Here is a 21,412-nt window from a genome sequence, read left to right as displayed (position 1 = left end):
TTACTTCACTACAATTAAGAGGAAAATACTGTACTTATTACTTCACTACATTTGTTTGATAACTTTAGTTACTTTTCATATTCTAATTAAAAATATATATATATATAATCAACAAATAAGACTTGACTGATCCCCAGGGGGAAATTCACAAGCTACACAGTAGTATATAAAATATATATAAAATATAAATAGAAAAAGAAATTAAAAAAATAAATAAATTAAAAATTAAATTAAATTAAAAAAAAATATATATATATTTTTTATTTATTTATACATAAAATATAAATATATATATATTTTTTTAATTTTTAAAATAAAAAATAAAGAATAAAAATAAAAATAAAATACAAGTTGCAATATTTAGGAGTTACGTTGTTCTCCTACTCCACTACAGTTCAGAGGAAAATATTGTACTTATTACTTCACTACATTTATTTGATAACTTTAGTTACTTTCCATATTCTAATTAAAAATAAAAAAATATATAATAAACAAATAAGACTTGACTGATCCCCAGGGGGAAATTCACAAGCTACACAGAAGTATATAAAATATATATAAATCATCATTTTTCTTATTGATCTCCTTTTGCTGAAGTAGCACCTGAAATTATCCTCCGGGGATCAATAACAGTTTATCTCATCTATGTAGCTTGGGAACCAAAGCTTTTCATTAATTATGGTTGAAGAATATGTGACATTAAAATAAACATCAAAAGATGCCCTATTGTACACGTTGAGATGTGGATTGCAAAAATCAATTCCACTAGAATTACATATTAGTTGAGAAAAAAATACTTTCCTGTCCTAATTTTATGATGTAATGATGCCACAATATTTTAGGTAATATAAAACGATTGCCTTTGTTGAAAGATGCCACACAAATAAAATCAAACCATAGAATATAAATAAAAAATGTTTCTTCAACACATAACTTCTCTATCAAAATAAAATCACAAACGCCGACCGACTGTGGGAACAAATTTATTTCTATGTTGTCTCATGTACAGAAAGAATCAATTTACAGTTTACAAACAACTGACCGGGTTTATGAAGCGGGTTTATGATTTACTGCACAGGATGAAGGCCTACAGTCCAATCCTCCTCACCCTCGTGTGTATTTGTACTATCGAAAACAAAACCAACAAAGTGGTTTAAAGTGTTCCTCTCGGGGATTCACTTCTGTCCAAAACACAAGTTCACAAACCTTTTTTTCTCATGTAGAACAGAAACAAGCAAGGATAGCCACAATTGCACAACTCATAATAATAATAATAATCATTTACAGCAGTGGACACGACAGTTCAGTAGGAATCAATTCATGTTTTTTTTCTTCAGACTCTGAATTACATCACATGTTCAGTTTGTACTGTAGGCGACCGACACGGCGTATGAACAGCAAGCAGATGGTGAAAAGGACCAACAACTTTACACAGCCTTCACTTCATCATTATCTGCAACAAAACAATAAAACATCTTCAAGTTTTCTAAAGTGGTGAGCTTTTTAATCTGCGACATGTCACAGTTGTTGCTGCGTCACAGAGGCAGTGGTGATGCTAGTATTGGCGGGGGAGAGCGAGAGGAGCGTGTTGGTCAGTATGTTATCGTTGTAAACATTTACGACCGGAAGTGGATTTTGTTAGAACTGGATGAAGGAGGAAAAAAAGTCAGTGTTTCTTCACGAGTTCATTTTGGCAAAAACACGATTCATCACAATTTTTGTGCCAAACATCCTAAAAAATAATTAAAAACACCCTATTCTACACATTACATGCACGTCGTATACACATAAAATCTCATATACCATTTACAAGTTTGGTGAAAAAGAGGATTAGATACAAGAAATTATGATATTAAAGGACGTCGAGAAAAGTTGTCAGTTTTTTTGGCAGGCATGCTCCCCAGAGTGACGCGCTGTTGTTGCTGTTGTTGTTGTTGTTACCACGATGCAGTGTGCTTATTATTTAGTGCCTGGTGACGACGGACTGCATTTTAAAAAAAGGGACCTGCATGCCTATCACTGTGAAAGAAGGCACTTACAGGAGAGAAGTGGTACAGGCCCCCGTCTGGAAACAACCCCTGTAGATCTCAGCAGAATATTAAATAGGCTTCAAGTAAAGTGGTGTTTTTGCTGTTTAGACTCGCCCACGTTTTCTTGGCGATTAGGTGGTTGGAGCCCAAAGAACTGCGGGGGGGTTGTGGGGGGCTTTAGGTGCCTTCTGTTTATTTCATACATTCATATGCATGCAACCTTTCTAAACCAAAATGGGAATCTATTTACACAACAGAAGCCTCCGTCGACTAAATACGACAACAGGAGCAAAAAAAGGCCAAATTTTGGCAGAGAGGATGACGATAAAAGATGATGCTCAACATTTCAAATCATTACTATCTGAATCATCGGAACACATGAACACAGCACAGGAGGGAGGGAATCAAGTACATCCCTGAAGGAGCAAAGTTGGACTTTTGAAGATTGCATTATCCGTTCACAGGGGCGAAAGAGGGAAAGTGATAATCAGGTTTCACACATATTCAAGCTTTGGGAAGCGGTTTCCTTTAAAGAAAACTTACTCTAGTTACAGTTTCATGGGGAGGAAACACAGGCGCACATCTTCTACCATCTATGTTAGCCTTTGTGTAGTTTAAAGGGATAGTTCGGGTGTTTCTCAGTGGGGTTGTATGAGGTTCTTCTCCATAGTCGGTGTGTTACCTACAGTAGATGGAGTTTGGAGGAACAGACAGGAGCAAAGTAAAGTACTGCTGTGGACGGAGGCAGCAGCTAAACACATTTTTAGACACCTAAATGCTATATTTAGAATATTTTCACTGCTTTACCTCACAGCTATACATGATATCTATGATGGGGATCTAAAGCTGTTGTTTATGCTTTCTTCAAAATAACAAGACTAGTTTTACCTCTCAGAACGCAGGAGTTGCCGGTCCACCGCTTCCTCCATCAGTTAGTTTGTTTGTGTTATTGTGTGACTTTTGTTAGCGTTGTCTTGGTTAGACAAACTGCATAATTTGCAGTTGAAAAAAGGTAATAAGTCGCTATATATCTTATCGTAATACTTTTGCATATCGCAAAATGTTTAAAATCGCAATAAGATAGAATCCAGACTTAAGTATCATGATAATATCGTTTCGTTGGGGCCTCTGGTGATTCCCACCCCTTCTCAGATCAGTTATTTTGTTTGTGTTATTGTGTGACTTTGATATTTTAAAGGGTTAGTTCGGATTCACCAAAGTTGTACACAATAACACGAACAAACTAACCGATTTAGGCAGCGGTAAACCAGCGACTCCTGTGTTCTGTGAGGTAAAATTACTGTTTTTTTCAATGGAGTCTGGTGGCTTTGAAGAGAGCATAGATGGATACGACGGCTTCAGTTCCCCGTCAGAAAGGGCTGCCTGATAGCAAGTTAAAGCGGTGAAAATATTCTAAATAAAGGGGTACATTTAAACTGATATAGATTTTTTTAGGTGTCTAAAATCCTGGTATTCCCGTCTGTTACTCCAAACTCCATCTCCTGGAGGTAATACACTGACTATGGAGAAGTAACTCATACAACCACGCTGAGAAACACCCAAACTATCCCTTTAAGTTCAGGGAAGGAAATCTAATTCACCCATCAATCCCATAAAAAACGTCGCCCACTTCAAAGTACTTGGCAACTATCAATCAATCGATTATCAAATTATTAGTAAGTGCTTCTTTCTTCTATTTTGCTCTATAAAATGGCTATTTCCACAGTCAGTATATGCGATGGCTCAGACGATGGCTCAGCGGTGTGATAGGTGACAGAATTCACAATAAACTGGGTACGTTTGGGTATACGATAGATCATCTCGGTGGGAACCAGTGAGAGGAACCGACGGTGAGACGACGAGAGTAAATCAGAAAGTGCAAAAAGCACCTCACCAGAAACACACGGGTCAAAACGACGACGGACCGGTGAAGCGTGGTTGTGCTTATTGTGATCTCTCTGTCGGTGAAAACATCTTCTACGTTTGAAAAGATTGTTAAAAGTGTTCAGTGAGTTCGGCTCACTTCCTGGGGTGGAAGACCATGAGGGGCCTGTCTTCGATCTTCTGCCAGGGGCTCTTCTTGTTCTCGTCCTTGTCGTCGGGGTCGTCCTCGGGGCTGGTCATGGAGTCGCGGCGGTTCTCGCTGTTGCTGCTGCGGCTGCTGTTCACGCGGCTGCGTCCTCTCCTGGGGATGGTGGATCCTCGGGAGGACGGCCCTTCGTCGAGGAGCGGGGTGAGGGAGTTCTCCTCGGGTGAGACCGGGCGTCCCTCGCTGCTGCTGGGCTCGCTGTGGTCGGGGTACGCCAGCTTGGAGTAACACTTCCCGCCGCTGCTGCTGACGCCGTGGCCCTTCCGTCCTCCCGTCCCCCAGCGCTCGTCTTTTCCCTTCCGGTTCATACCTGGCTTGCGTTCTTGGGACTCCAGAGGTGGCTCAAGGTTGACGTCTCGTCCAGCGCTGCTGGGGCCACCTAAGAATAAACCGCCGCCGCCTCCGCCGCCACTGAGGTCATTCCCAGCATCTATGTAGGAGTGGCGCACATGAGCGTTATTCCGTCCATCCAGGGAGATGAACCACGCCCTCGGGTGCTGTTTAACGCCCAGCTCCAGCAGCTTCTTCTCAGTCAGAGCCTGCAGCTCGCCGTTCATCTGAGCCATGGTGGAGTCGTTGAAGAGCACAGGGATGGTCATGGGTCCGCCGGAGGAGTCGGACGCCCAGCTGGGATCCTCCGAGTCATCGCCTTGGGATCCACCTTGCTGTTGGGAGTGGTGGTGATGGTGCTGCCCGCCTCCCATCTGGGCGCCATCTTTATCTTGGTCCTTCTGGTCTTTGCCGTCTTTAGAGAACTCGGAGGGCAGGCGCATGTAGTGTGCCGGGATGACCAAGGTGGGCACCATGCTGCGGTACATGTTCTCCTTCATCTGGTCGATGGAGCTGCAGAAGATGATCTGACCCGCCTGGGTGTTGAGGGAGGTGGGTCTGGCGAGGCCGTCTGCAGCCGTGGCCGAATACTCGGGCGGTTTGTCCGTCTGGCTCGGCACGTAACCTTGGAAGCGAGGCGGGGACGGCGGATCGGAGGAGTACCCTCGATTGTCGTTGGCGTTGTGGTGTCGGTGGTATTCGGACTCCTTGCCCTCCATGGGGCTGTAGCTGCGGGTGTAGTCTTCGTGCAGCAGAGGGTTGTCCAGGTTGTTGGTCTCCGTGGCGCGGGTCACCTTCATGGGGAAGCTTTCGCCCCGTTGGGCACCTGAAGCGTTTTTTCCCTTGGCGTGTCGCAGCATGTGAGCTGGAACATGCTTGGTTAAGTCCTCCCTGGAGCTCTGGTAGTCTCGAGACGGGGTGATGTCAGATTTGTCGTTAGAGGCGGCGGACTCGGCGTGGCCTCCGCAGATCAGATTCAGGCGTGACGTGGACGTTCCCTGGTCTCTCTTTGCACCGTTTAGATTGGGCGTGTGGGGTTTCCCTTGCTGGCGGCGAGGTTTTAAACACTTCCGCCTAAAAAAAGGTAAAGAGACACCGAAGGTCAGAAACGAAAGAAACACCTGTAATCTGCTGGGGATTACAAGAAGAGTCTAATCTAACATTTGTAATTATCACCGTCATTTTTGCTTTGAATAGAAACCTAAAAGTGAGACCTGCGCCTACGCTCCCCACACCTGCAGTAGTAGAGCAGCACACAGAGCAGGATGAGCACCAGCAGGGCCAGCGAGCCCAGGATGGAGAGCAGGAACAGGGTGTGGTAGGTGGTGATGTCCCTCAGGCCTGGATGAGACAGACCCAGTCCTGCAAGACAAGTCAAGACAGAGAGACGTCTGAGAATCACTCACTGTGTTGGTCTCTTAGTCCCTGTTTGTCCCTTTGGTTCCTACTGAAGACGTGAATCAGGGGTTCTCAAATCTCATTTATATTCAAGGTCAGAAGTCTGGAACGATTGGCGATAACAACAGAACATCATCACGTATTGTAGAGCTGCAACAATTAATCTTTGCTGCTCTAAAACTGTAATAATGTCTCACTGAAAACAAATCTAAAATAATAATAAATAAATAAATAAATAATAATAAATAAAATAAATGATATTAGTTTCATTTTAAAAAAGACTTTACTAAACCAGCTGCTCACTATAGTTTTTATCAAACAAACAGGATGAAACGGTACATTTGTTGGGGACTATTTTCAGCGGCGGATTAATCCACATGTGGTGCTCTAGTGAGTATTAGTGGCAGCAGGACGGTGTATGAGGGACTGTGAGTCTAAATAAACTACAGAGTTTGTTCATCGTGATGAAGAAAGATATAACCCAGTTGTTAACAATAATACAAATGTAGAATATCATCAGCCTCATCCTTTTTAAGTTGGATGTTTTATTGTTATGTGCTTGAACTTCTTCTATGTGATGCTTCTATCACAACAGCTTTATGAGAATATCAGCAGATAAAATCTGTTCCAATACGCTGTTATGGACTTCATTAAATGAAGCAACACTCATTCATGACATTCAGGAACATCTGCTGGCTCAGCAGCAACAGGGAGGATGAAAAGCAGCAGAGCAGAGGCTGGAGATGAGTTATACGCTACCTGAAGATGAAGGGAAGGCAGCTAACCAGTATCCCATCTGAGGAACCACCACGTTCCACACAAACTGATGGCCGTCCTTCTTGATGTAGCCCGTCCCGTTCCTGACCCACAGTCCTGCAGAAATATAATCACTGTTATTCACATACTGCACGCTGCTTTACAGTTTAAACACATCCGATACCTCTATTATAGAAGATACCGTACCCGTCTTAGGCTGATACAGCCAAGCAGGAACACTCGTGGCCATCCTGTTGCGGGTGTCGGACGGCAGCGGCACGGAGACGTGGATCGGATCTGACACCTGGATCTCCTGGCCGTCTTTGTCAAACAGCTGAATGCTGACCACGGCCAAAGCTGTCAAGTCTGTCCACCCGGTTTCTGCTCCTGGAGAGAAGAAGTCACTCCCATCAGCGTCAACACATCCTGATGATTCAGGATTTTTTGAGGCCGAAACATCACTTTTGATATATTAAACACTCTTTACTGAGCAGTAAATTGAGATTTCCAACACTTGTGTCTGTAGAAGAGGAGATAAGGAGCCGCTGCTCCACTTCCAGCTGTGCTGTAGCATTAAGATTTCCCTTCAATATAAATATAATCCCCAGATGCCCCAGTAAAACAGACATCATCATCATCCTCGACACCCACCTGAGCTGTTGGTCTCTTGCCCCAGGAGGAACGGAAACCCGCCGATCTCATACTGAGTCCTGGCCGTGGTCAGCGAGGCGGACAGCGCCGTGTAGTTGGAGTTGGACGGCAGCTGGAGGGACTTCCTCTGGAGCTGCACCAGCGGCTGGTTACGAGCTCCTGCAGACAAACGAACATCAATCAAACAACACGACAACAGAGCTACAACCTTATTCACCATTTTCTGACATTTTAATAATCGAGAAAATAATCGACAGATTAATCGACAATGAAAATAATCATTAGTTGCAGCCCTGATGTAATGAAATCATAAAATGAGTAGAGATGAGTATCGTCAGGATTTTATCAATACTAGCCTGCTACTGTTATCAATACTTTAACGGTTCTTTTTCATTACTAAATAATTGCTTTTTAATATTTGAAAAAAGACTAAAATCAGAACAGGATTAGAGTTTATTCATATTATAAATAATCAATGTTGTTTCTAGAGCAGCAACAGTCACTATTTAAACTCAATAGGGCTGCAACTTACAATTATTTTCATTGTTGATTAATCAGTCAATAATTTTCTCCATTAATCGATTAATTGTATAATCTATAAAATGTTGATCAGTGTTTCCCAAAACCCAAGATGACGTCCTCAAATGTCTTGTTTTGTCCACACCTCAAAGATATTCAGTTAACTGTCATAGAGGAGGAAAGAAACCAGAAAATATTCACATTTAAGAAGCTGGAATCAGAGGATTTTGGACTCAAACAGATTAAACGATTATCAAAATAGTTGGCGATTAATTTAATAGTTGACAACTAATCGATTGCAGCTGTTATCGGCAATCGTTTGGACCTCTGACCTTGAATATAGACATACTCGCCAACCCTCCCAATTTTCCCGGGAGACTCCCGTTTTCATCTCCCTCTCCCGCTTTCCTCCCGAGGTCACAACTCTCCCGTATTTATCCCAATTTATGGCAAATTTTCACACCTTTTATTTTCCTTTTCGTTATCTCATCCTGTTACTGTACAGCTGTACAGCGTGTTAAAATGTATATATAAATGTATATAAACCAAATGTCTTTTCCCAGCAGAGGAGAGCTGCTTGCGACATCGTGGCGTGGCACAAGCCGTAGTGATGTCGTTGTTGCATTGTGTCTGACTTTTTTTTTTTTTTTTTTTTAATTACTCAGATCAATCAACATCAAAGTAGTAACATCATTTTAATTTTTTTAAAAAATTGAATTAATCGATTAATCGTTGCAGCTCTAAAACTCAATACTATCTCACTGGAAACAAATCTAAAATCTCAATGAAATAAATTATATTATATATATATATATATATATTATATATATTATATATATATACATATATATATAATATATATATTATAATATTTTATATATTATTATAATATTTTTATTTTTATTTTATAATATTTTACATTTTTAAAACAGCTGCTCACTAGTTTTTAGTGAACGTTACTCAAACAGGAGGAAATAGTCTTTTGTTTGGCATCGGATTACATCTTAATGTCTCTTAAAAGGTGTAAACACTGGTATTTTATTGTTTTACAGATACAAGGAGGTGGATGTGACTTTATTTGTTAAAAACTGTAAAAAAAAACAACTCTGCTGCAGCTGCAGCTGTTGCTATGGCGACGGCAGCAGCAAATAACACAGGGTCATGTAAATGTTAAGCAGTGAAAGAGACGGAGAGCGGAGATGAGAGGGGAGGAGAGGAGGAGGGCATCTATCTTCACTCTCTGCTGGAGACAAACTAATTTAAGACGTGATGACAGAATAACTGTTGACGGGTAAAACAGACGTTCCCAACACAAACGAAAATAGCTCCGGCGTTACCCAACAGGTCCATATTTTAAATAAAAGTGTCCGTCGTGATTCATAATTCTTAAAAACTGGACGGATAAATGGAGCCTCGGCTCCTTGCAGTGAGCTCATAATCCCTCGTAAATCCAGCGTGTGACAGGATAAGTGAGCGTCGTCAGATATTCAGAGAGATAAATGTGTTGTTTTCTTTACCTGGAGAGCCAGACAGCACCTGCAGCACGTCATCGTACAGAATGAGTGTTCCTGGCCGCTGGACCAGCAGGTACAGGCTGACTGATGCATACACTGGAAAACAGAGAGGAGACACTAAAGTTAACTCGGCAGGTTTCCAGGTGTAACAACAACGCTGAGACGAGAGTTCTGCACAAACCTCCAAGTTAACTTTAAGACCCGTTTCACCAGCTAAAGTCTAGTGAACAAGACACAATTTGAGAATTCTCAACTTAAATGAATAATAAAGAACAGAAAAGGAAGCTGGTACATGTAGTTATTATAACTTAAAAGGCTAAGTTGAACAGTTAATAATAAGTTAATAATAAGTTAATAATTTATTTATTTATTTAAATCTGTTTTACTCAAACTAAATGAGTTTCTCCGTTATCAATTACTCAAACTGTTTAAGGCGATCACTTGCCTTAAGTAAAGTCAACGTCCTCGTTAACAATGTATGATGGAAAACCTTTAGGCACAATATGGATTTTAATTATTTATTATTATTATTATATCGTGTTTTTTTTTTTTAAAAATATATTGGTTTTAGTTTTAAGAAAGACAAAAATGGTATAAAAGAAAAAATAAAAGCAACTTATTCTACCACACTGATATAAATGAATGAATTAATAAATAAATAAATATTAAAAAAAATTAAAATGGGAAGGAACATTTTTTTTTATTTATTCATTAAAATATATTTATATAAAATATATTTAAAATAAATAATAAATAATCACTCAGTAATTCCTGATGATATAATTAATAATTAAATTCATGTGACCTGGACTTGGATAAGCACCAGAAAGCAATTCAAAATGATTAATTCATTTAAATCTTATTTATTTTTTTATTTACTAGTGACAGTGTTTGCTGCAGCTCTGATGGAGCTGACTGAAACTCCATAAAAAAATAAAAATAAAAATAAAAATAAATAAAACAGAAATATTGATTTATCCATCCATCCATCCATCCATCCATATGCAACCGCTTATCCCGTTAGGGGTCGCGGGGGGGGCTGGAGCCGATCCCAGCCGACATTGGGCGAAGGCAGGGTACACCCTGGACAGGTCGCCAGTCCATCGCAGGGCTGGCGACATATTGATTTATGTCACATTTATTTTATCAATTAATTAATGACTACATTCATTTTTTATATTATTTTTGCCACATTTAATGACATGTTTATTTATTTATCGAATCATTTATTTTTTTTATTAATTTATTTTTTATTTTGGCAGGTACCGTCCTCCATACCGACAGAGTCATCAGGAGGAAAAAGAAGAGAAAGTGCTCTTCACGCTTCATAAACTGAACGTTCTTCCTCGCTGACTTACGGGGGATGCGGCTGGAGTGCCAGGGCACCGAGTTGGTGACGTAGTCCTGTTTGGAGGCCGTGATGATGACCCATGTTCCCGTGCGGTATGGGAAGCTGACCCTCAGGACGCCATCGCTGCCCGCCCTGCTGGGCGCCAAGATGGTTTGGTTGCCGTGGACTTCCACCTGAGCGCCCGCCAGCGGTGACAGGTCGCTGTTGTCGAACACCTGGACTTTTATTTGCACCTCTGGAAAAAAAATAAAAACACAGGTAATTATATATATAGCTGAAACTATTAGTGGAGTAAATGATCAATTAATTAATTAAGAAACCCTGAAATAGAACCTTACTTTTTGCCTTAAAAAAATTATTGTTTGATTATCTGTAAGTAATCAATTAAGCTTGTTTCAGCACTAAAAACAACAGACTTAATATTATTTTCAGGGAATATAATTGCAGTAAACAAACAGTATTTACCATTCTGTAATAGTTTTTTTTATTCCATTCAGTCCAAAGTGAGTGGAATAAGACTTTGTGTAGTTTAGTATTAAAGCAGCAATTAAAATCGAGTACGGCTCAATTTACCAAGGCACCCTTGACTGTCCTACAAGGACAAAATCAGTATGCAGCACTGTGATGATCTCGTCTAAAATGACCTTCAAACTGAAGGGAATTCAGCATGAAACAACCAGCAGGCGTCCGGTCCCACAGGACAAATAGTTCAACATAAAAAAGTTATTATTAATGGATATTTTCCTATTATTGTTATTATTTGTCTTACTTATTTTGTAACCTTTTGTTACTTTACTTTGTCTTATTTGGGGGATAATCATGCTTTCAGTTCGGAACTACAGTTCCCATAATCTGGGGGCTTTGCGGGATGTAAACAGCAAGAATGATGTTTTTTTTTTTTAGCTTATATTTATGTTTTGGCAAATTGGCACCATTAAAAGCATGCTGAATGATCTATTAGCACTTCCTGTTTGCAGTGTACCCATTAATGTGCTGACAACTATCACTGCATTACTTCGATACTGAAGAAAACATAAAAACATGATGATCCTCAAGCAAGTTCTGCAGTTGTAAGGAGCGTCTTTTTTTACTATGATTTCTAAGCAGATTGATGGACGTTTATTTAAGATGGACATCAGAGATAATGATGTTTTACTTATATTTGGGGGATCATCATGCTCTAGTTTTGGAACCACAGGGCTTTGGGGGATGTAAACATGTATGGTATAATATTGTTGTTTTTATTCTTCTATTATTTTTTTACATTTTGCCATATTGGCACCATTAAAAGCATGCCGAATTATCTATTATCACTTCCTGTTTGCAGTGTAGTCATTAATGTGCCGACAACTATCACTGAATTACTTTGATACTGAAGAAAACTTAAAAACGTGAAGATTGTCAAGCAAGTTCTGCAGATATAAGAAGCGTCTTTTTTCCTGATTTCTAAGCAGATTTATAGACTTATTTAAATTGGACATCAGATATAATGATGTCATCTGGAAGTGTAAGTCACACTGAATTTAAAAATATATATATATATCACGTCTTTGTGTTCAGATTTGACTTTGTCTTTTTCATTTTGACGCAAACTTCCTGTTGTTTTTTTGTGTCTTTGCCTGCTGAATGTGTTGCAGACTAATGGTTCCCAGCAGTGATGGATTATTACAATGATGATGTTTGTAGTCATCAGAGACACACCCATCATAAATCCCCCGCGTGGCCGTGTCATCCTCCCGTGCTATTCAGCCCCCCAGAACATTTTGTTTCTCATCTTGCCTCTCTTGGACGGCGTGGATGTGGGTCACGCTGGGTTGGGACGTTTCCATGGCTACACGCTGACTCTCCAGAAGGCTGGCTGTGGTTGTTGTTGCTGCTTCATCACACGGCTCAGACCCCGCAGCACTACGAGCTGTCGCCATCTAAAACCCTCCGAAGGCCTCTCGAGACAAACCCCTCCATGCAGAACTTCACCCACTAATGGCTGCGTTCACATCATAAAATGTATGTGTGTCCATAATCCGTTGTGTGCATGTGTAAACGCTGTTATCCATTACCATAATTGGTTCAATAAAGGCTCCCTTGTGTGTGTGGAGAGAGGATTTCCTCAATCTGGGCTTGAAGCAGCTCCATTGACAGAAACACTGAGAGTCACATCAAGAGGCTGGGAACTCAGAGAGCTTGAATATAAATTCAGCTGAGATTTAGTGGAGTTTAAACGCTCCGAAAACTCAGCGTAAACACGTCTTTGGGCCGAGATAAATCCTCATAACGTAAATTAATACGGAGGTTTTCAAAGTCAGGAAGAAAGAAGCTGATATTTTGTGAGAATTTAGTCATTGAGCTTTTGTCATTTTCTTTAAATATAATCAACAGTTATTATTATCTATATCATTATCAACTAATCTACAGACTATTTTCTTGATTAATTGATTAATTGTTCATTTTAAAAACATCAGAAAAAGAGTGACAAGCGATCCCCAAAATTCAGTGTACTATCAGGGGTTTATTTCACAAGTTTCAACACAATACGATATCAATACTGATGTCACAGTCTGCCACGATACAATTTCAATTCAATTCAGAAGCCTGCGATCGATATGAGACAATATTATTTTATAGCCCATTTAACACTAAAATACGATTTGACAATTTATAAAAACAATTTATTCTTTTAAATAAAAAGAATAAAAGAAGTAGTCCTCCTGTTTTTCACTATAAAGTTCCACATTTCTCATGTTTAAAAGTGCAAATGCTTTTTATCAGTTAAGAATTTCAAAATAAGGGCGTATCTTAAAGATCGATATATTGGATTGTTGATCAGTTAATCAGTATATCGATCCAGATCGATGGATCGTAACACCCCTATGTACTATCATAAAAAGACCGGGCTGGGAGTAGTACATTTTTGGCCTCGCTGGTTAAAAAATAATAGATTTGATTTGGCTTAAATGATTAATCGATTATCAGAATAGTTGCTGATTGATTTTCCTGTTGATTGACTGATCCATTAACAGCTGCTGCCGTGCAAAATTGCAGATTTCTTGAGACGATAAATTGCTTAAACAAACATCTTTGAATCGTTGCGGCTCAGGAGAGGAGATGTGCTGAGCTTTTCCTCCGAGGTATCAATTAATTGACGATTTAATCAGTCGAGCGGCAGCTGGGGAGCAAAATCTATTCCAATTTAATCTAAATTAGACTCCAACAGACAAACAAAGGACTGAAATACTCCATTACCAGTAGAAGCCTGGCACTAAAAATGTAAGAGTATTAGCAGTTAAATGTCCTTAAAGTACCAAAAGTAAAAGTATTCATGCCAAACAAATAGACTCTATTCATTATCATCAGGGCTGGGTGATATACTGTAGGTTATTTCATATCTCGATAACGATATATATTATGATATAGCATGTTTTCTGGTAGTTCAACAAAATCTGTAACATTTAAGAAGCGCTGGATTGTTTACACGATATTATTACACGACTGTGTTGAATACTTGATTCTGATTGGTCAATCACGGCGTTTTGAGGTCTGTAATTTCTGTGTAGCAGACCGTTGCTATGTAGAACAGACTGTTGCTATGTAGAACAGACTGTTGCTATGTAGAACAGACTGTTGCTATGTATAACAGACCGTTGCTATGTATAGCATACCGTTGCTATGGGCGCAGCTGATGTCGGACTCTGGCGGACCATTTTTGTGTCAAAATATTGATTTCTTCAGTAAGTAGCCGTGTAATAAGCGGGATAATGTGCAGCTAGCGGGTCATTGTTGTGAAATAAAACCCCCTTAAGGGCGATGAGAGACCCCGATGCAAAATCTATTTGATGTGTGTACGTAGACACAAATTCCCCTTTTTTTCGTGACGCTTCAGCACGACTTTCACGTATTTTCGAACATATTTTTTGTGTGTTTTTTTCCTATGAATGTCCAGCGACACGTGACGCACGTGTCAATTTCCGCCTCAGTCTTTTCAAAATAAAACTACTTAGTTAGGTTTAGGAAAAGACGGCGGTTTGAGCTAAAATTAACTCCAGAAGTGGCGTTACGAAAGTATGAAATTTAATAGTAATACTATTGTCGTGTTCAAGCAGAATGTATATCTTGCAGTAAATCTTAAATCCTTTGTGATCTGTTCAGCAGTTTAATGCATCATATTTTAATAGTTTATAATATGTTTTGTATGTAAAATGTCAGAGAAATGTAGTGGAATAAAAAGTACAATTTGAAATGTGGTGTAGTAGAAGTATAAAACAGCATAATATGAGAAATACAAGTAGAGTACATGTACTTAGTTACAGCCCAGTGTGTCTGTGTGTCTGTGAACCATCCATGCAGCTCTAAATAGCTTGAAGCATGAATAATGCAATGTAATTACATAATGTCCTTCAAAATACACACCATAATATAAACACTGCTGCTTATTACTGCTGCTACATGCATGTTTTTATTCATGCAAAATGTATTTTGGGGGGCTTTCTGAGAACATACATAGATGTGTGTGCAGGTTTGGTGTCATTGTTGTGCAGAGAGCAGAAAGAAAGAGACATGCAGGCCTTCATAGTTACCAGCAGGTTATAGGCCTGACATCACCACAGCACGCTGTATCTAAGGCCTTTTAACACCACACATCTGGACTGTAGCACCTCTGGACTGCATCACATCTGTACTGTATCATTGCACAAACACTAGTGCATGCACCTCATGGATATTGATCAATGTATATAGCATCAAACTAGCATTATATGAAGCAGATAGGACAATAAACATCCTCTGATATGCATCTCCTGATATCAGAGCTCAGAGCTGCAGAGAACCGACGCTTTTTGCAGACAAAAGCCCTAAAGAGCAGCAACCACTCCCATCTCCTCCTCATTGTGCTGCTGCATGCGTGCATCCCCCTTTATTATGGCGAAGCTTACCGAAGGATCCCTGATCTGGAAGAGATTTGGCCAGAGCCTCCCGAATCGAGCAGATCGAGACGAAAAAGAGGAGCAAACGAGAGATGAAGCTGGCTGGCATCCTTCAAACTACATCTCTAGTCGCAGCTCGGAGGCCATGGGTCCATATTTCCTCCTCCAGCAGCTCCAGCAGCTCCAGTGGTTTAGTTTACTGTGATTCCTCCTCTCACATTTAGCTGTGAGATGCTGCTCTTTCTCTCTCTGTGTGGGCTTCGCCTTGTTTTTATTGTCTGAGGAAAAATGTCCAATGTTTCCATCTGCTGGTCTGCACAGGAACTAAGAGTCTGTTATAAAATAGACATACAATAAAATTGAATAAAATAAGACAAATTAAATAGAATAAAATAAGTGATTAATAAAATAGAATAAAATTATACAAAGTAAATACAATAAATAAGTAATTAATAAAATATAATACAATTATAGAAATTGAATACAATAAAAATAAAATATGATACAATTATACAAATTGAATACAATAAAATGATTGATTGATAAAATAAAATAAAATGTAAATACAAATTAAATACAATAAAATGATTGATTAATAAAATAAAAATAAAATGTAAATACAAATTAAATACAATAAGTAAGTGATTAATAGAATAATAGAATATAATACAGTTATACGAATGAAATACAATAATAAGTGATGATAAAATTAAAATAAAATATAATACAATTAATCAAATGAAATACAATAAAATAAGTGATTAATAAAATAACAATAGAATAGAATAAAAATATACAAATTAAATACAATGAAATAAGTTATTAATAAAATAATAAAATATAATACAATTGTAAAAATTGATTACAATAAAAGAGGTGGTCAATAAAATAACAATAAAATATAATACAATTATACAAATTAAATACAATAAAATAAGTGATTAATAAAATAAGAATAAAATTTAATACAATTATACAAATCAAATACAATAAAATAAGTGATTAATAAACTAAAAAATAAAATATAATACATTTATAAAAATTGAATACAACAAAATAGGTGATCAATAAAATAACAATAAAATATAATACAATTATACAAATTAAATACAATAAAATGATTGATTAATAAAATTAAAATAAAATGTAAATACAAATGAAATACAATAAAATAAGTGATTAATAAAATAACAATAGAATAGAATAAAAATATACAAATTAAATACAATGAAATAAGTTATTAATAAAATAATAAAATATAATACAATTGTAAAAATTGATTACAATAAAAGAGGTGGTCAATAAAATAACAATAAAATATAATACAATTATACAAATTAAATACAATAAAATAAGTGATTAATAAAATAAGAATAAAATTTAATACAATTATACAAATCAAATACAATAAAATAAGTGATTAATAAACTAAAAAATAAAATATAATACATTTATAAAAATTTAATACAACAAAATAGGTGATCAATAAAATAACAATAAAATATAATACAATTATACAAATTAAATACAATAAAATAAGTGATTAATAAAATAACAAAATAGAATACAATTAGCCAAATGAAATACAATAAAATAAGTGATTGATGAAATAACAATAAAATAGATTAAAATGATACAAATGAAATACAATATATATATGACTACTTTACGATTAATATTTGTGCACATCCTGCACAAAACTGTACAGCTCTTTCATTCTAATAAACAGCTATATTGTGGATATATGTAATATGATATTTTTATAGTCTTTTTCATATTTATATTGTAGTTTTTCTATCCTATATTTATGTTCTTGACTTTTGCAGTACTTTATATTTTTATTTTAAATTTCTATGTTTTTATTTCCTCTCAATATGTTCCTTGTAAGTGAATAACTTTATTTGCCAACATAGCTCTATGGAAGTATAGTTTTGAGGTACTTGAACTTGTTTTTTTCCATTTCAATCTACTCTAATAAGTGAAAGCAGCAGTAAACAACATTCTTGGAACTCCATCACAAATAAAAGTCCAGTATTTAAATGAAGTTAAAGTACAGAAGCACTTTCAGGAAAATGTACTTAGAATATCAAAAGCCCAATAATATAATATATTGTTGGGTTATTATTATTATTGACGTCATTGAGAGAAGAGAGTTAATGTTGTAGCTTGTTTCAAGAGGATGGTATGATGCAGACACATGCGGTGCGTTGGGTATTTTATAGGCCAGTCGCAGTATTTTTATACTCACAATATTTCAATTTAACAACTGTACGGTCAGAAAATAAATAAATAAATTCAGGGTTTCCTAATTGGCATCATGACTGGGTTTTTTTCCTGGCAGTGTGGTGCTTTAATTGAATCAACATTTAGACCTTTATGTGTGGAGATAAAATTTACAGACGACATAATCAATAATGAAATTATGAATAAATAAAATACTTTGTGCCAGGTGTTCGGTGGAGACACATTCAGTCTGTCCAATATTTATTTATTTATTTATTTTTACAGGAATAAAAGCAAGACTACATATTATATTCACATTTTCTGCCTATTGGAGTTTTGCATTTAATGCGCTTATCAGCACAGCAACATTTTATTTTATTCCATAATAATGTATTTATGGGGTAAAGTAAAGTATATTTAATAATTTAAGTTTAATTTGAATTATTTACGTACTGTTGGGTGGTTAAATGTATAATAAAGTAATAAATAAATCACGTTTTAGATGCAGATTATATGTTTTGTGTGTAAAATTTTAATATGCTCAATGACAAGTAACAGAAATGAGTAAAAGTATAAAGTAGCATGAAATACAAATTCTCAAAAAAAGTAAAAGTACCTCCAAATAGTTCCAATGTCTGTAATGTAATACTGCATTATGAGTACTTTTACTTTTATGTACATCTTTCTGATAAGGTTTCTACTTGTGGAGTATTTATAATGATGGTAGTGCTACTTTTACCTCAGAACGGGATCTTACTAAATTTAAATATACATTTATTTATATTTAATTAATTTAATTAATTTTAATAATAAATTTAATATGTAATTAATTGATTTAATTTTAATTTATTTAGCATTTAAAATATGTATTATTCGTTTATTTATTTGGGTAGTAAATTGTAGTTTTGTAGTCTTAAACGTCCCTCTGAGGTCTGTTTCTCACATCACAGCTGAAACTCTGAGAAGAGACGACTGCAGCTTTCTTTCTACCTACGTTCACCGCTGGACAGCAGCAGCTGGTAGTCATATTTATGACATTAGGCTTATTTAATTAAAATGTCATATTGCACAAGTATTTTATTCCTGGCAATACGGAGAGGTGTTTTCAGATTTATCGTAGCTCGCTGGTATTTCATCACAGAAATCGTCTCTGCTGCGTGTGGAGCAGCTTTAGTCCACTGACGATCAATAAGAGTAACGTTTGAGAACATTTTGCTTAACTCAATAACAAAGAAACTGGAAGGTAAAAATAAAATCTGGTATCACTTTAAACCCTATTTAGCCGGATATAAACACAGAATTGTTTTTAACACACTATAATGTAGTCGTAATCAGATATAAGTACATTTATAGCCATACATACTTTTACAACACATCATCATTTTAATGTTTTCTAAATTTAAACTAAGAGTCTGCAGCCGTGCTTGACGCTCTGTGAGGCTGGTCGACACAGTGATGCTTTAACATCAACATGCCAACACGCTCACAATGTCAACGCTACCAAAGAAGGTATATTGCTAAGAAGTGAAAGTCAATTATATGTTCCATTGCAACACCAGCGCCCAGCAGCAGACCTCTGCCTCCGCCATTTTGGACTGTAATCGAGTCGACTACCATGATGACGCCAGTTAAACGTCCGCCTCCAAAGTGCAAAAGTAAAACAATTTTTTTCTATTTTATTGTCATAATTGTAATGTCTCTATGGAAATGCCCTGTGTTAAACAATACAAATATTATAAATATGCATACTATTATAACTACTAGCGCTACTAGCTACTGGCCGATAGCCGGTTGTTTGGGAACAGAGACGTTAATAACATCCACCACGGTACAGGCTTACAGCATACAACCCATGGGTGGATTAGAAGATAATAAAAGTGATGAATTACAGCCAATATATCCGTTATTGCAGCCGCGTACAGCTAGCAGGAAGCTGGCAGAACCGGATATGTCGTATGAGCGTGCAGGGCGGTGCAGTCCCGTTGATTTACCTAAAAAAAAAAGATCCTCCGATTTACAGACGTCTTTTTATACATCCATGGCCACAGACTGATTGGCGTTTACAGTCCAAAATGGCGGCAAGCAGTGCTACTGCAGTGGTGTCTAGCGGCTTTGGTCGCCAGAGTGCCGCCTCTTTGCTTCTAGACTCTTTGACGCTATACTGTAACATGCTGATGTTTAGCAGGTATAAAGTTTACCATGTGGTGTTTAGCGTGTTAGCAGAATCTTTGCCAATTCTGAACCATATTTCATGGCAGTCCATCCAACAGTTGTTGAGATTTTTCACTCGAAAGCACAAATATTAACTTCATGGTCAAGTCGGGGATTCACCAAAGTCAGAGGGATTCATCCTCTGGGGATCTTCCATCTAATAGTTCTTCTAGATACTTCAGTCCGAAAAAGAGTATCAGACCAACAGACAGGGGCTTGGTTCCAATCCGCGTACTTCCGTACTTACACTTTCTATTTTGAGTGCGTAAGTGCATTCACACTGGGAAGTACGGCAAAATGCAGTGCACTCAAAGTACCCGGATGTTGTACTCAAACGGTCAGATCGTTGAGTGTGGAACGCTGGACACTTTTCACACTCAATTGTCGCCATCTTGGCTACGTAGTGGAAGGGGCGGGACCACGACCACTATTCAAACATACGTAGATAACAGAATAAAACAATGCAATACATAAACATACCAGTGCATTTTCAGCCAACAGGAGGACACATCGTAGGCGACGACGTTGGAAACGTAATTTCCACTCTACCTTCATTTTTTTCTTCAACAAAGCAGGCAGATATTTTGGCAGGTGGTGGACGGGTAAAACCTGAAGGAGGCAGCAGCAACATAAAGGATGCCAACTGCCGTAAAACCCCGAAGAAGAAGATATTTTGGCGGGTAGCGAGCCACAGTGAAGGGTGCGATCCTCATTTCCGGTCAGTGCAGCGCAGAGTATTCGATTTCAGACGACCCTACCCCGCTGAGCTTTACGCACTACTCAAGTAAGTACAGAGTGCACACAGTGCACTACATTGAAGTGTACTTCTGGAAGTACGTGGATTGAAACACACTGAGACTTTGCACATTTCTAGAGCCGCATTGCTAGCGTGACTAAGAAAAGTTGAACCATACTGAGTGTTATCTATAATGCACACCTGGAGGACAGGTAAGCAGCCAAGTTGCAACCATGTGGAGAAAAAAGAATCCCCTCACCATGTTAGCACTGAATCAGTCTCAACGTATCATTTAGTAGTTATAGTCCTTGTTTGTTGCTCTTCCCTGTTAAAGCCTCTGAACACCCACACAGGTGTTTTCAGTTCTTCTGGCTGATTGGACTTCTGCTCAGGTTGAAGGTGGGAGGAGCTTTGATGGGATTTTATTAGGTCACAAATCTTCATCGACCAATAAGAATGAGAAAGGTGTAATTTGTCCCGCCCTAACAGGTTCAACAAAGCTAACAGGTGTCACTCGGTTAGTCTAAACACACCCACACAGTCCAGAGAAGAGGTCTAATCAGACAACAGATTAACTGGAAACACCTGTGTGGGTGTTCAGAGGCTTTAAAGGGCTTTTTGGGGAGTTGTTTTTAATCTGGGTCATAAAAGGCCAGATGGTGTCTGATGTTGTACGGATTGTAAAGCC

At 37.8% G+C, this 21,412-nt stretch overlaps 1 protein-coding gene across 2 annotated transcripts; it reads right to left on the bottom strand.

The window, feature by feature from the left end:
• Positions 1 to 967: 967 nt before the first annotated feature.
• On the bottom strand, positions 968 to 21,104 carry fam171a2b (family with sequence similarity 171 member A2b). Of its 2 annotated transcripts, none has more exons than XM_074619518.1 (9): positions 20,984 to 21,104; positions 15,564 to 15,886; positions 10,646 to 10,873; positions 9,291 to 9,383; positions 7,255 to 7,413; positions 6,811 to 6,990; positions 6,607 to 6,720; positions 5,664 to 5,811; positions 968 to 5,523 (listed from the first exon to the last, which is right to left on the bottom strand). In XM_074619518.1, the coding sequence occupies exons 2-9, from the start codon at positions 15,661 to 15,663 to the stop codon at positions 4,050 to 4,052; spliced, it is 2,496 nt and encodes an 831-aa protein (XP_074475619.1). In that variant the 5' UTR covers positions 15,664 to 15,886; positions 20,984 to 21,104; the 3' UTR covers positions 968 to 4,049. The 2 variants fall into 2 exon arrangements, with proteins under 2 accessions (XP_074475619.1, XP_074475620.1); XM_074619519.1 differs by having other exon boundaries at positions 5,685 to 5,811; positions 20,984 to 21,102.
• Between the last annotated feature and the right edge of the window lie 308 nt (positions 21,105 to 21,412).

This window comes from Sebastes fasciatus, chromosome 20 (assembly GCF_043250625.1).
Source record: "Sebastes fasciatus isolate fSebFas1 chromosome 20, fSebFas1.pri, whole genome shotgun sequence".
In the NCBI taxonomy this organism is placed as follows: Eukaryota; Metazoa; Chordata; class Actinopteri; order Perciformes; family Sebastidae; genus Sebastes; species Sebastes fasciatus.
This window is presented reverse-complemented; position numbering and strand designations above follow the sequence as displayed.